General features: G+C 34.1%; 1 protein-coding gene across 7 annotated transcripts in view; it reads right to left on the bottom strand.

Moving 5' to 3' along the window:
* PUM2 (pumilio RNA binding family member 2) overlaps positions 1–17,112 on the bottom strand; it is a 95,648-nt gene that overhangs the window by 59,484 nt on the left and 19,052 nt on the right. For 5 of the 7 annotated variants that reach the window (XM_065928628.1, XM_065928627.1, XM_065928626.1 and 2 more), the window contains exons 2-5: positions 11,567–11,635; positions 4,295–4,403; positions 1,371–1,558; positions 639–808 (exon numbers count right to left, since the gene is read on the bottom strand). In XM_065928628.1, the coding sequence (XP_065784700.1) occupies positions 639–808; positions 1,371–1,558; positions 4,295–4,403; positions 11,567–11,617 (518 nt within the window). In that variant the 5' untranslated portion in view covers positions 11,618–11,635. Of the gene's footprint in view, positions 1–638; positions 809–1,370; positions 1,559–4,294; positions 4,404–10,519; positions 10,645–11,566; positions 11,636–16,227; positions 16,247–17,112 lie in introns of those variants that run through there. The other 2 variants (XM_065928623.1, XM_065928625.1) reach the window with 2 other exon arrangements.

A 17,112-nucleotide genomic window follows, 5' to 3' on the forward strand; every position in this document is an offset into this window, starting at 1 on the left:
AAGAAACAACTCCCTAATATTTAGATGAAAGTGCACTGCCTAATCTAAGTCCAAAGGCTAGAACAAAAGAAATACTTGCCATAAAGAGACAACAAAAAATCTACAACTGAACTTAAATTCTGAACTTAACACTAGTTTTTAGAAGTCTGATATGTTCCTCCTGTCCCAATTTCAGGAATATGATTAAGTATCAGCACAAACTCAGAAAAGGGGGGATAGGATACAATACAGAGATAGAAGGAAGAGAAAACTCTACAGAAAGGTGCTAAGAGCAAACTCAAGAAGAGTTTGCCAAGAAAAATCACAGATTAAACCTTAAATTCACTAAACTTTAGCAGGGAGAAAACAGTTAAAATTTAGACTACCATATTAGTAGAAAGGTAATAGCAACTTCTAACATTACTTAATGGAATGCATTGTTTTAGAGAAACTTGAAGACTTATCTTTTTTAAAAATGGCACATAATCATTAACTAATACTCCTTATAAAAAATTTTAAGTCTTCCTCCAGATTAATACAAGGTACAAAGGGAAATAAAAAAACCCAAAGTTGGAAAAACACCTAAATCAGTCATATCAGCTAGTAGCAATAATCCCTAAAGAGATATGATTTTCTTCTTTAGAAAGTGAAAATCTTACTTAAAATCTTTGCAATCGGCATCCATTCCATTTGGCAAACCTCTGCCATTTATTTTAGAATCATCATCATCTCCTTGCTTAAGATCTCTGTTTTGGTCCTCCTCAAATGGAGAAGCCTTGCCTTTTTGATCTCCTTTCTCAGGTCCATCTGTTTCAGCATCTCTAGTGCCCTGAGGAAAAAGAATCTGTTTGATTCTGAATATTTAATAGAACACAAAAAAAGGCACCACAAGGTGACCTAAAACTACACTATAGTGCATGTAAACAATAAAAACATTGAATCTTATTTTAAATTTGTAGTCAACGAATTTATCAAAGGCCAAAAAAATTGAGTACAAACCAGTGATTTATAACAGAAGGGCTAAGGCAACCTTAACTATAGCGGTGCTAGAAGAGCAGTAACACCACAAGTGAAATTAAAATTCTACTTAATGAAAGATGATTTTGTTTTTTTAACCGTCATATCAAGTACTACCACAAATAAGCAATTTTAATCTTACAAACTTTGTTTTTTAATTAATATGATTGTTTTGGTAACATGATTAAGATTATAAATATTCCCAGTGGTTCTACAATTTCGTGTATTTCAAGAAGTGGCCAGGAGAAGAAAACAAGAGCACCAATAGCTATAAAATTACCTTTAATTCTAGGAAGGGCCAGAATAAGAAACTGACTTAAAAATCAAATAACCATCCAGCAACTTAAAAACATTTCTTAATTCAAAATACTCACAAAAGTTCCCTTCCTAAATCGAGAATCCAATTTATCAGCAGGAGAAGAACTTAATACATATTCTACCATGCTCACACCAAGGCCTCCACTTTCTGATCGCGGAGACAATATTGCATTTACTTCACTGTTTCCATGAAAACCCTGTCCAGATCTTCTCTGTACCATAATGGGCTGGGACATTGAATGGTCTGTTTGGAAAAAAGAAAACAATTACAAATTTGTACTTTTAAGCTAACCAAAATGTATTCATAGCAATATACTAAAGAAAAATCAGCATATTGTTTTATTGTGAATGTTACTGTAAACTTTATAAAAACATCTTCAATCTGTTTAGACTCACTGCCCTTTAGACATTTCTTGAGAATACAGATTAAGAAAGTCATTTGGTAAAAGCAGGTAGAAGGCTATCTGAAGAATAATCAAATTCAAAAGTCACTGGCAATAGAAACAATTTGAATTCTCCACTGCTTTTAAGCCTCTTATTAAAAAGTTCTACTGTCAATTCAGAACAACTCAAACCAAAAAACTTTATAGAGATAAAACCTGAAATAAAAATAACTCCTCCTAAATTGATGGAGGCACTTCTCAGGATCACAGTCATGTATTGGACAGATTCAGAATACATGGCTGTAGTGCTATAAACATAGATGACTAAGTTCATTCAAAAAGCCAATAATATCACAGTCTTTAAGACTAAGTATCACTTAGTTTTTTTTTTAAAAGATCCCTTTTTTAAAGATTAAAGGAAAATAAATCCTTCTAGTCTAAAAGCTTTTCATTTATTTTTTAAAAAATTATCCATCTGGTACAAATACCTTTTCTACATATTTTGTGATAAAAAAGGCAATACTTAAGATCTGAAAGCAAATATGAACATAAAAACATTTAGGCAAGACTCACCTAGATTTGCAGAAAAAAATTTTGAACCAATATGCTAAACATTGTTGTATGTATGTGGGATCTAAGAACACAACAGTCCCTGAACTCTAAGAGATTATAGGTTTAACAGAAAGTGATCATAGTAAGAGTAAAAGCACTTCAATAAAAATAATCCAGGATACTATGGGGAAGAGAAAGTATATTCATCACTTTTTCCCAGTCTTAGAGTGAATCCCAAAGGAAGTGATATGAAGGATAGAGAGCAAAAAATAGGTGAAAATGGGGGTGGAAAGCACTCTGGTTAGAGAAACCAGTATGCTCAAAGGCCTAAAAGTGCCAGGAGAACACAATGAAATTAATAACCACAAACAATTCAGCTCAGTTGAGAAGGAAATATGTGTATGGTAAAATCTCCTGTGGTCATGGAAAGAACTATAGAATGACAATTCTTTTAGGACAACGAATGTCATTTTCATAGTTGTACGTTTGGCATTCAATAAATGTTTACTCAGTAAACAAAATAATCCATTTCTAATTTTCTCACGTCTCCTGGTAAAAACTTATATTCATCTTCAAAATTTTATCCATACAACAAAAAATGTTGGGAGAGGGAGTGATACAAGGAATTAACTAAAATTATAAACTTGACACTAAAAAGATATATCAGGAATATATACACAGTTGCTTAAATGTTTTACTGTTGGTACCAGCTGTCTTCCAAATACAACATACCAAAAATATCTCCCTAACATTCATCTTGAAAATATCTCTCATTACCATGTTGTGCTCAAAATGCTTTGCTTTGGAATGCTTTTAAAAATATTTGGTTCTGATAAATAAAGCAAGTAACCATTTAACTTTCAAAACAAAAATCAAAACATGCGTTATCAACCCAATTTTCAAGAATGTTGTTTTAGAAAAGAAAGTGCCTTTTGTGGAGAATATGTATCCTGGCCCAAATAACTGAATAACTTAAATTATATAAGTTCAATCCATATAGGTTAATACAAATCCAGAAAAAAAAATTCCTTGAGGGCAGGGATCACGTATCTCATTTATCTTTGTATTCTCCAAATCTGGCACATTATACTACATATCAGTTGAACGCAAATAAAATTCCCAGTATTTTAGTCTAATTTAGTATCTAGCAAAGTTTTCAATCTCTTTCCATTTTGATTATAAATAGTACTAAAAATTTTCAGCTTTTCCTAACTTTTTAACAATTACTTTTAAGAACAAAATTTAAAACTGTAAAGGACTTAAAACCTTCTTAATGATTTGGAGAGAAAAAAAGTACCTGGCAATTTACACTCCAAATATAAAATTAATTCCAGAAACTTGATCTTATATTACTTTGGTCATCTTGAATAATTTTAATCAGCTGCTTTCAGTTATAAAGCAGAAACTTATTTGTTAAATACATGTTCAAAGTTTCACATGTACATCTCAAATTTTACTAATGAGAAACATTTAAAAATATAATCAGTAGTATGTTAAGAATATAAGTATGCTCTATAATTTACCAATAAATACTATCACCCCCATGAGTTATACTCCTTACATTCCAATTCCTTTTCCCTTAAGAGTTTCTTGGACCTGTCTTTGTTACCTATGGATATCAAAAACATTCAAAGTCTGCTCCCTTTCTGGGAATTCTATCTTACTATGGGGGTTTATTTCCTTTATGGGTGTGGCTAATGTTTAATAAAGCTAGTCTGAGCTGCAGTATCCACTGATACAATTCAAGCTTAAAAATTCTTATGGTTAAATTGTGTCCTGTATTTTAATGGAAATTCAGAATTTTATAATCAGAGTTTAACCTCAAATAAAACTTCATAAAATCTTACTGTGATAAGCATTTCTAATCAATAAGTGGACCATTAGGTATGGCTGACTTTACATAAGAAAATGTGTATTATGAGTACACATGAAATCCTCAAAGATACCACAAAGTTTCTGAAGGTATTGTTTGGGGGCAGTAGGGTTTTAAAAAAATTAAAGTATTAAACAAATTCAGAACTCTCACACATACACCAATAACTTACGAGAAGTTCCCCATGCAGTCTCTCTCCATTCATCATCCCCAAGAAATATGCCTTTTTGTCCATCTTTTGTTGAATCATCAGGTTCCCAAAATTTTTTGGTAGGCAAAAGCTATTGGAAGGGAAAAAAAAATTACATTTAAATTTCATCCTAATTACGAAGAGCAAAAACACAGCAGAAAGCAAACTTACCATCAATAGGTATACGTTAGCTTTCAACGCTAACAAAAATTCAAGAGTGCCCTGTTTCCTAATTTGTCTAGTTAATAACTCCTCCCCATTTATGCTTGGATACTGGTTCTAATAACTCTAGACCTGAAAAGTCAACTTCATACTTCTGCATTTTTCAAATGGTTTTACTGTCATGTGGTATTTTTAATGAATTCTTTCAAAAGACCTACTAAATTTAAAACAGATAATAAAAATATTTATACAAATGATTAAAGTTTTCTCTCTACTTCCAAGTACTGCTCTTGGAATATCTCCTATCCTACAGCTTCAATGACAAACAATTCTTCTTATTTAACAATTCAATGGAAGTGAACTTCGCAATTCTTCCTATGTTCTCAACAGTAGCGATCTAATTCTAAAGCAGGAAGCAGGATGGTGGAAGAGATACATTAAGAAAACCCTTAAAATACTTTTTGAGATAATCTCAAAGCCCTGTGTCCAATCCTATGTTGTAACACACACAAGAATATAAAAATTGTGTTGGTATAACCATTTGATGATTAATAAAAATGTACATTTGGTCAACTCCTAATGAGACTTTAGTGTTCATCCAGGTCTCTCCTGTCTACCTTTCCTGATACTCAGAAGAACCAGACTGAGGGTATGTTTGTTTGAAAAGAACAGACTGGTTTTCTAAACAATGTATGTGACATTTAAGTAAGCATGTGTAAGACTCTCATCCATCTCAGTCCATAATTCAGTTCAGTCAGTTCAGTTATTCAGTCGTGTCTGACTCTTTGCGACCCCATGAATCACAGGACGCCAGTAAATTCCCAGAGTTTACTCAAACCCATGCTCATAATTAGGTCCTCATAATTAAGCTTGTATATACTTCTATTGCTACACTTAAAATACTAAATTACCTGTATTTGCCTCCTTAAGGGCATGGTGACCTTATCTTCAGAGAGCTCACAAATATGTAACACCTATAATAAAATTAACTTAGTGAAACTTATATGGGGTCTTGAGAGATAAGACTATGTGTGTGTCAGGGGTTTAAAGTGTGAACGGAAGGTGAGGACACAAGAAGTGATGGACAAAGGCACAACTTGAGAAAACGCATAGTTTGTACAACAGGGTGTGAGATGGAGGAACAGATGTGGGAGCTGACGCTGTGAAAGCTATCTAGGCAGATTATGAGGAACCTCAAAGTTCTAAGAATAATGGATATTCTAGACCAGAGGCAAGGAAATCATTCAGGAGAATTACAACAGAGTCAAGATGACAAGAACTGAAACAGGGCACTGACAGAAAGAACTGAAAAAATAAAATGGATTTCAGAGACATTCAGGAGAGTCAGTAGGATACAAACAAACATAAGAGGCTGATTAAAAGGAATAAAACTTTACAATCTGGGTAACAAGGTAAATGATAGTACTACCAACCAAAACAAACACAAAAACAGGATAAGTAGCTTTTGAGGGGAGTGGGGTGGATTCAATTTGGGCATATGCCTAATCTATGGATCTTTTGCTAAACTAAATACTGTTAATTTTAAAGGAAACTAAGCTCTCTATTTAAAAAAAATATTTTTTTGCATGTTAGGATCTTCCTGAGCTGCAAATGATTTGTATTTAAAATACAGACATTTTATTTATTTCTATTATTACTTTAAAAGATATTCTGTTGATTTATTTTGGCCACATCTACATGGCTTGCGGAATACTAGTTCCCTGACCAGGGATTGAACCCTACCGAGGTCAGGTAAGAGCCGTACACACTGGACCACCAGGGAATTCCCTAAAGTACAGGCATTTTAAACAATAATCTATACTAACAAAGATTCCAGTAAAATACAACCTTGGTTGTTCTGATTTTTTTAAAAAATCTCACTATAAAGTTTCATGCAAATACTCAAACAAAATGTAAAGATGATAATATAATACTAAAACACTGCTCTTGATATACTTAAATTATTGAACAACTATTCACAGTGAAACCCAAGTTAATCCCTTTAAAGTACTGTATAAATAAGCCATTTCAGGCAGAAGAAAATGGTTCTTGAAAGAGTAATACTTTTATCCTATACTTCATAAAGATAAGTGTTTTAATATCAAAATAAGGATAACAAATAAGTAATCAAAAATGAAGTCATCATAAATTAATAGAAGCATTTATTAGACACAGAAGTGGCTAAAACAAACTAATCTCATCTTGTGAGGTAGTAGAAATAAGAATCTTTCTGAGGACACTATTCCAGTCTTTTGGGGTAAGATTCCATGTAGTGCTACAACAGTTCACAGATCACTGCTTTGACACCCAAACTATAAAACCTGGAGGGGAGTCTGTGCCAAGGACTTATTCAGCGTGCCTACTTTCTGCCAAGCACTGTGCTATGACTCTCTCTCCATTTTGCAAAAGCACTTGTAAATTATCATGGACAAACAATTCAGTAGTTAACGAAATTAACAGTTCTCCTAACAAAGGCCTTTATCACCATTCCAGAGACAGCTGTGACAATGCAGACACTGATTTCAAATATTTTTAGAGAAACTACTAGCCAAGAATTAAGTTAAAATGGACTAAATATAGGGGAAGGCAATAAACAGAACAGCTTAAAAAAAAGATTAACAGGTACAGTGGTTAGAATAGCAATAAAAATAGTGTTTTGCCCCTGGAGACTCTTTTACTGTAGCAGAAATGGAAAAGCACATTACAGAAAAGAAACGCTAAGAGATCTTGAAGATCTGTAAAATACATCGTCCAAGACTGCTTCGTATTACTTCCCTAATTCTCAAAAGCTCTAAACCAAGGTCAAACAACTTGGCATTTCTTGTCAAGAACATACTCCCCTGTCCTTCCAATTCAGAAATGATTAGGTGGACATACAGATTCAAATCCCCACTATCCACCGTTTCATTAGTTCTTTCTTTAAAGAAGCACTTATGCTTTGCCCTTTTTATCTCCAAAAAATCAGTCAACACTCCAGTATACTACTATACTACTTCAAAATAAATAATAAATAAAATTCTTGCTACAATTTATACTATGAGTTACACTTACACTTTAGATTTTTCTAATACAAATTGTCAAGTAAAATCACCAAACCAAAAAAATTAACATAATCTAAGAATTAAGAGAACTTGAAGACTCTATGTCTACATTATAGTGTTCATATAACATCCAAACTGGGACAGTTTTGAGAAAGAGAGTACTAATAACAATTATGCCATGATAACATGTATCTGGATTGCCTGAACAAATCAGGATATAAGGTGACTCTATTTACAATGAAGTTAATAAAAGGTACAGATGCTAACAATTAGGCAAGTCGAAAACAAAAGCCACAAGGGAGTTCTCTATAACTGCAGAATGGTGCTTTTCCAGACTTTAGTCCTCTCTGTTAATAAAAGATATCCATACTTATTATTTTCAAATCACACTACTCTCACATGTTTTACATTCTCAATACCCCTTAATATCACAGCAAATACTATTAGATGTCATCACTTCCAATGGAAGCAGTACTGCAAACAGTCAAGGCAATCAAGAGTTCCATCTGTTGTCCAAGCACCACTGTACTGGGCCAGATAATTAACTCAGCCTCAGTTTCTTCATCTGAAAAGTACGGACAATAATAAAGCTACTGTTTTAGAGTTTATATGAGGTTAGAATACAAGAATATAAATAAACTATTTAGCATCAAGCATATGCCAAAATAAGCAGCAAATACCTTCACGACCAAAAATATGAATCTTAGAGTATCCTAGGGGGACCATGAAACTACACTTATAAAAAACAGTTGCCTAATAGTTATATTTTGCATAAGGACACAGAATTAGAGGTTAAGTAAACTGTCCAAGATTACATATAATATTACATACATGTATAGCTAGTTAAGCAGCATTAGGAGTTGAATACATAACTGCTTAATTACAAAGCCCATATTCTTTACACTTAACTACCACAGAAGATGTTTCTTTCCAACAGTAGTCTAATTTATCAGTATTTCTAAAAATATCCAGTTATTAGGCCACAAATAACTATAATGAAAAAAATAGAAGCTTAAGATACTATCATGATATTCAGACCATGTAATGTGGGTATTCATTAGAGTGGATAAAGTTTCAGACAGAATGGCTAAGACAGGAATTTACAGACATAACTCTAATCAGCTGGTTTCCACTCCAGTTATCCCCAGCATCTCAGATCAGAGCATCTGAGAGATGTGTGTGACTCATACAAATGCTATTCTTATTGCTACCTTCAAAGAGTCAATCTTTCTCAAGGTCATATAGCACTAGTGACAGACCTGAGAGAAAACAGAAGTCTCTTTAAACTTCTCTCCAATATGTTTTCCACTTCACCATACTCCCTGGGATCTTACTACACAAATTTTCCTTAATGTTTTCTTTAAATATTACTGTGTCAGAAAAGAAAGGAGAGCGCTTTACCACACTAAGGTATGAAATACTCCCCCAAAACATTAACTCAATGATTTAAAGTTAAATTTTGGGTTCCCTAAAGAACTTCAGGCAGGAGCCTCTTTTTCTTATTTAAAAGTGTAAGTATATATATGCACCCACACACAGAATTCCTGTTAATTTTTATATATAAAAATAGGTGGGTATGTGTCTCTGTAGTATAGTTTTAAAACAACATGCTAACGAAAATGAGTTCAACTTCCTATGGGTTAGCTTTGCTCTTTTTAAGCCACGTGACATAATACAAACGGGTAGGCCTTCTGGCAAAAATGTGCTATGGAATAAATTGGAAAGAATGAGTTTATGAATGGATGATTACAAATCTATTCCTATTTTGGATGAACAACCAGAAGAAACTGTCCTTCTGATGATGAGTCAGTAAGAGCTATCATGATCTACATAACCCAGTACATTTGAAAATAACCCTATATGCAATGCAGTGCTTTGTACATTAGATTTACAACTTAAGACATAATAAATAAGTAAAGCTTTACTGAAAAAAAAAAAGTCAAGATAGGGCAATATATTAGAAAAGGATTTTGCATTGAAAAAATAAATAAGCAATTCTAGAAAACTCAAGCCTGCTTTTAGTTTATTAAAATGAATGAATTCTGGGATAAAACAACAAGCCTCACCTGTCAGGAAAGGAGAAGACTGGTGAGACAGAGACAGGCAAAGAAGGAAATCCCAGAAGGTTCCCTGCTGCCTGTGAGATGAGGAAAGATAGAAAGGCTTGTGGGAGAGGGAACCCAGAGACAAAAACCTCAAAAGGTTTCTCACTATCTCTTAGAGTGACAGAATTAGCTGGTAAACTGTTAAGAAAAAAAACTTAATTAGTGAATAACAGCTTATTAAAAAAAATACATTTTTACATGGTCACAGAAGCATGACCCTCTAACTACCTGCCAAAAAACCAGACAGCTTAACCCTAACCACTTTTACTCTGTATATCTGACATTTCCACTAAGAAAAGCCTAGATTTAAGCTTTAGATCATTTAAAAACCCAGTCTCTTTCCCAGAAACCTCAAATACCCCTCCTCTTAGCCCCCAAATAACTGAACTCTCTGTACTACTTCTGATCATGACACCCTTTTTAAAACTGCAAAGATGTCTTTGGGTTTATCAACTACTACTTAGAAAGAGAGGGAAAAAGTCAATTTGTAAATACACACTCAAGGTAGATCTGGAAAGTAAAGTGTTGTGGGGTCTAAACAGAACTAAGGTAAGGGTGTGACTATATTTGGTATTAAAAAAAAGTAAGTTCAAGTCTGTTACAGACTAAGCTGAAACACTGTTCAAACTTGCAATTAAGATATGTTATCCTACTTTCTAAAGACTAAAGAAAACAAGTAACAAGGAAAAGAACAAAAGCCGTTTCAACTGTTTCTTTTTGTTCACCCAGAGTGTAAACAATGCCTAAGCAGCCGCTGCACTGCGGGGAGGCTGCAAGGTCTTCTTTTAACTAAAAAATTATTCCCTCTCTCAAATTTTCTTAGGGCCCAGAGTTTTACCTTAAGCACTGGACTAACAAGTTTACTTTGGCAACACTTATGCTTAAGCACCTTAACTCACCCTTAAATCAGTCCTCTGAAAATGACAAACTCTTTGGAAAACGCTGTTCTGAAGAAGGGGAGGGTTAGCTAGCTGCAGGGTGCCCTCTTGTGGCCCAGAGGAGTGACTGGACTCTTTTTCTGCATCTGAAGAGCACAGCATTGGATGGAGTAAGTCTCATGAAGGTCTACCAAAGTAAAATAATCTCCAGGAGCAAGCGGTTAATTACACATCTTAGGTCTGTTCATGGTTATTTTCTATTATCAAAGTCCACACTATGATAGTATTACAGAACATGACAAATCAAAAATGTGACCACAAGGGTTTTCATAGTCAATTAAAGTTTTCTAAACATTCATTTAGGTATATGGAAAACTAAGTTATTTTTGATGCCTTAAATTATGTAATGATGAGGTTAAATGGGATGCCCCAATGAAAATGATAAAACAGGACTGATAAAATCCAAAGTATTAGGAGTGCTCACTGTGTGCTAATCATTCAAAGCTAACAATCTACAGAGGATACTAATATAAAATGAATAAAACTGTAACCAGTATTATAATAAAAGTATGTATGAAGATCCACGAGAAGTCAGATTAAGTAATTAACTTTACTGCAAATAGCAAACAGATAAAGAGACTTTTTTTCAGTAGAGTCCTGCAGAGGATTAGAAGTTTATTAAGCAAACAATGAACAAGGAGAAATTTTTGTGAGAGAATAGTGAACAATTAAGTGTGGCCAAGGCAAACAGAGCATACATATATAAAACAGCAGGACAAAGATCAAGGAGAGGTCTTTTCTGATCAAAGTTATTATGGTCCATTACCAAAATACGACATTATCTAACCAGGTCAATCAAATCAACTAGACACAATAATCCCACTAACATTACTGCTAAAAGTTTAAAAAAAAAAAAAAAGGCTGAGATTTCCACAACTATAGATTTTAAAAGCCCACATCATTTGGAAGATATCACCACTATTTTCAAAAGATTTACAGTTAATAAACAAGTTTCAGTGGCTCAAAGACAAAGTGAGATACACATCCTTAGTATTCATAAATATTTACCTCTCCCATTCCCCGAGATTCTAATGCAAGAGCTTGAAAATCATGATTCATTTCATCCACAGATCAAACCTGTTGAATAACAAAAACAAAATTAGACAAAAAAATCTTAGACTGCATCAACTATTTTTATATTACATTCTGCTATTACTGATGTTACAGTATGAGCTGAGATGGACAAGAATCCGTTTCTCTATAAAGATAGGTTTTCCTAAATAAAGTACCATAGCAATCAACACTAAAATTTGTGGGAAAACCAGGAGGTTCAAGGATTCTTGGATTATTCTGTGTGCCAAAAGAAATCGCTACTAGTTTCTTGAGCAAAGGAATACATGGGAAGTAACGAACAGAAAAAGTGAGCTCAAGTACTATAATACAGTTATCTTTTTTGTGTGTGGCCATGCCATGAGGCATTTGGGATCTTAGTTTCCAGATCAGGGATTGAACCCAGACCCCCTGCAGTGGAAGCAGAGAATCTTAACCAGCCCAGAATCTTCCCTGCACCATCAGGGAAGTCCCAATAGTTATCTTCTTTTTAAAAAAATGTTGTAGTTCCTACTATAAAATTATTACTCTGTACTACTTTTTTCAGTTCTCAAAATTTCTCAGAATTTTATTATTTGTAGATCTTATACCAATGATAAAAAAATTAATCAGCTTTGATATTTTTTTAATATTCAAAGGTTCCCTTAAAAACAATTCCTTTCCCTACAACTAGCAAGAAAGCATGGAAATGGCACAAAAATAAACACAGAGATCAATGGACCAGAATAAAGAGCCCAGAAATAAACCCATGCACTTATATCCAATTAATCTACAACAAAGGAGGCAAGAGTATACAATGTAAAGACAGTCTCTTTAACAAGCTGGGAAAACTGGACAGTTACACATAAAACAATGAGGTTAGAATATTATCTCACATAAGAAATGAGCTAAAAATGGATTAAAGACCTAAATGTAAGAAACCACAAAACTCTTGGAAGAGAACATTGGCAGAACACTCTGACATAAATCACAGCAGTATTTTTTGGATCTGTCTCCTAAGACAAAATAAATGCAGAAATAAACAAATGGGATCTAATTAAAAGCTTTTTGTACAGGAAAATCGACAAACTGAAAAGACAACCAATAGAATGGGAGAAAAATATTTGCAAATAATATGACTGACGAGAGGTTAATATTCAAAACAAACAGCTCATACACCACACATAAAAATACACCAAAACCCACCACCTGCAAAAACAAACAAGCAAACCCACACCTCAAATCAGATAATGGGCAGAGGATCTGAATAGACATTTTTCCAAAGAAGAAATACAGATGGTTAACAGGCACATGAAAAGATTCTCAATACCACCAATTACTAGAAAAATGCAAATCAAAATGAGATATCACCTCACAATTATCAGAATGGCTGTCATCAAAAGATCTACAAATAACAAATGTTGGAGAGGATGTGGAGAAAAGGGAAGCCTTGTACACTGTTGGTGGAAACGTAGACTGGTACAGCCGCCACTATGGAAACAGTATGTTAGTTCCTCAAAACACTAAAAATAGAACCACCATATGATCCAGCAATTTCACTCCTGGGTATCTAACTAGAAAATATCAATTCAAAAAGATACATGTATCCCAATGTTCACAGAAGCACTACTTACAATAGCCAAAACATGGAAGCAACCCAAATGCATATTAACAGATAAATGAATTAAAAACATGTGGTGTTTACAGACAATGGAACATTACTCAATCATAAAAAGAACAAAAATCTGCCATTTGCAACAATGTGGATGAACCCAGAGAGTATTATGCTTAGTGAAGTAAGTCACAGAAAGTATTTTATGATATCACTTACATGTGAAATCTAAAAAATAATACAAATGAATATACATGCAAGGCAGAAACAATCTCACAGATACAAAAAAACAAGCTACTGGTCACCAAAGGAAGGGGGGTGCAGACCAGGGTGTAAGATGAGGAGGTACAAACTACTGTGCATGACATGGGAAGCAACAGGACACACTGTGCAGCACGGGCAGGGAGTCATTACAATCTGTAAGAACTCTCAACGGAGCAGAATTTATAAAGATCATCAATCGCTATGCTGTACACCTGCAACTAATAATGTAAATCAACCATAACTTAAAAGAATAATTCTTTTCCCTTCTCCTCAAACTAAACTACAGCATATTTTTCTTTTTCCATTTCTAACAGTTTAAACTGCTTTTTACCTTTCATGTGACAATGTGTTCTTAAGTCATAGTCTCTTTGCCTCCTAATGTTAAGTACTGCTGGAGAAAACCATTCAAAACTGAAGCCACTACAAACTCACAGCCTTCAAACTTTGGAGCCTTACAATGTAATCCTATTTAGTATTTTTCCCAGTCAGTTCTCTCGCTTTCCAATTCCATAGTATTTGATATTACAAAGCACTGCCTCTCTTCTTATAATGCTGTTCTGTTGTTAGGCATTCTCTTAAAATTCTTTTTACTTTCTTATGTGTCTAGTTACTTCTTCTCAGGCTTCTTCACAAACTCCTATTTGCCTACTCAACTCATAAATGTCAGTGTTCCTCAGAATTCTATCCTTTAGCCCAAGCAATCTAACCCACTCGAAGTGCTTTGATACTTAAATGGTATATCCACAGGACCTCACTCCCAGTTTGTATTTATAAACCAAATCTCTCCCCTCTTCAGTATTTCCAAGTATTTCCTTTCTCCCATTCCCTGGAGGTAGCATAGGAAATTCCAATCTTACTCTTCTGTATTCTACACTTACAAATTAATTCTTTCCTTTCTTATACCAATATCCAATCATTAAAGTCAACCTCCTACCTTATTTAAATCTAATTTTCAGTTGTCTGGTTGGTCAGACCACCACCATCTCTTGCAATCTTCTATCTTCCCACCCTACAATCTAACCTCTAAAATGTAGTAAGCTGCCATTTCTCTAAATTGTACTCTGACCATATGAATCTCATATTTTAATCCTTGACTTCTCCTTAATGTGGCTGAGAAAGGGAGAGAACTGGATTCAAATTACAGTTCTGACAGCTAGTAGTTCTGTAACTCTAAACAACTAATCTAAATTATTTTTTCTCAATTTCCGCATGGAAAAACAGCAGCAGCAGCAGCTTCCACATGGCATGCTGTGAAAAGTGAATTAGGTAACATAAAACAAAAGTCTGGGTACGTAAGCATTCAAAAGTTAGCTACTAGAAAAGTTCTTCAATTGTTTCATCAAATGGTACCTGAACAACTGGAAGTCCATATGCAAAAATATGAACTTCAACACACACCATGATATAAAAATTAACTCAAAATGGATATACACCTAAATGCAACACTTAACATTATAAAACTTCTAGGAAAACAGCAAAGCTGTGTGACCCTGAATTTGGTATTGAGTTTTTAGATCAACATCAAAAGCAGAGTCCACAAAAGAACTTATGTCTAAAAATTTGACGTCAGCAATAAAAATGTTCTACAAAAGATACTTATAAAGAGAAAGAAAAAACAAACTACAGATAGGAGGAAAATATCTGCAAATCATGTCAGATACAGGATTTGTGTCCAAGATACACTTAAAATTCTTTAAGAAAAATAAAAGAACAACCAACCCAATTAAAAAATGGGCAAAAGATTTAAACAGGTATTACATCAAAGAAGACACATGGAAGATGTATGGATAGCAAATAAGCCATCCTTTTCTCTTAAATTGGTAGAAGAGCTGGATTCATTAACAGTTCTTAGAAAGTGATAATTTTATTCATCCTTCCATTAATAAGCTTTTATTGGGCATCTTCAGTGTGCAAGATTTTACAGAGAAAAGAATGAATTAAAATATGGTCACTGTCCTCAAAGAATTTAAATCAGTCACATTTTCTGGTAATTGGAAGAGTAGCTCCTATCAGGCCAAACCCTCCTGCATTTAACTCTGGACAAAATGGGCCTTCCTGGCCACCTGCCAATGCCAGGATACGTGGGTTCAATCTCTGGGTCATAAATCTCCTGGAAAAGGAAAGGGTAATCCACTCTAGTATTCTTGCCTGGGAAATCCCAGAGACAGAGGAGTCTGGCAGGCTGTAGCCCACGGGATCACAAGAGTTGGACACGACTTAGTAACTAAACAACAACTGAAAAAATATAAAAACAAATTGAAGGCAATGGAAATAACAAACTGGAGGATAGTCTAGAACTGAACTTTGTGCATAAATTCAACTCAGATGTTTAAACAATCCCTCAACTGCATTTGTGTGAGGCTGACTGCAAGCAGCCCAATTATGGATAAAAGGACTAAGCAGAAATGTCTGCTGCTGATGTCCACAGAGGTTATGGAAATTTGGGGTTTGAGTTCCATGAGAACAAAAACAATCATAAAGACTAAAACACAATCCAAAATAACTAGACACATAGAAAAACAGGAACGTGTGACCTTGACTAAGGAAAAAGTCAACTACTGAAAGACCAACCCCAAGATGACCTAGAAGTTAGAATTAGCAAAGATCTTAAAATAACTATTATAACTGTGCTCAAAGATGAAAGGAAAAACACACTAATAAATGAAAATATAAATTCCAGCAAAGAAAAAAAAACTATGAACAATCAAATGGACCTTCTAAAACTGAAAAATATCTTTTAAAAATTTCACTGAATGCACTTAACAGTTGTTGTTGTTCGTCGTTAAGATGTGTCCGATTCTTTGCAACCCCATGGACTGCAGCACGACAGGCTTCCCTGTCCTTCAGTATCTCCCAGTTTGCTTAAACTCAGGTCCATTAAGTTGGTGATGCTATTCAACCATGTTATCCATCTCATCTTCTGTCACCCTCTTCTCCTGCTGCCCTCAACCGTTCCCAGCATCAGGGTCTTTTCTAGTGAGTCAGCTCTTCGTATCAGGTGGCTAAAGAACTGGAGCTTCAGCATCAGTCCTTCCAATAAACATTCAGGGTTGATTTCCTTTAGGACTGATAGTTGATCACTTAACAGTAAGTTGAAAATAAAAAGGGAATTTGAACATAGATCAATAGTGATTTCCAATCTAACAAGAAGGGGAGGAAAAAAGGAAAGAGAAACAATTAATGAAGTGGAAAAATTATTTAAAGAAATAATGGCCAGAAATCCCCTTATATTTGATGAAAGCAAAACTTACAGATTCATGATGCTCAATGAACTCCACGTAAAATAAATAGAAAAAACAAAAACAAAACCTCACCCCTATGCACTGAAAAGTGATGAACAAAGAGAAAATCCTGAAAGCAGACAGAAAAAAATTACAAAAAGGGGAAAAATGATGAATGACCACTTACTTCACACTAGAAGCAATGGGAACCAGAATAAATAGGATCAGATTTTAGAGAGCTGAAAGAAGGAAAAAATGCTAACCTACAATTTTTATCTGGTGAAAATATCTTTTAAGAATAAAGGCTAGAAGACATTTATAGACAAAAAGAAAAAAAACTACTAAATAGATTTCTACCTCAGAAAGTCCTTTAAAAATTCTTAAGCTAAAGGGAAAGGATATCAGATGGAAATTCAGATCATCAGAAA

Source organism: Muntiacus reevesi, chromosome 3 (genome assembly GCF_963930625.1).
Source record: "Muntiacus reevesi chromosome 3, mMunRee1.1, whole genome shotgun sequence".
Taxonomy (NCBI): domain Eukaryota; kingdom Metazoa; phylum Chordata; class Mammalia; order Artiodactyla; family Cervidae; genus Muntiacus; species Muntiacus reevesi.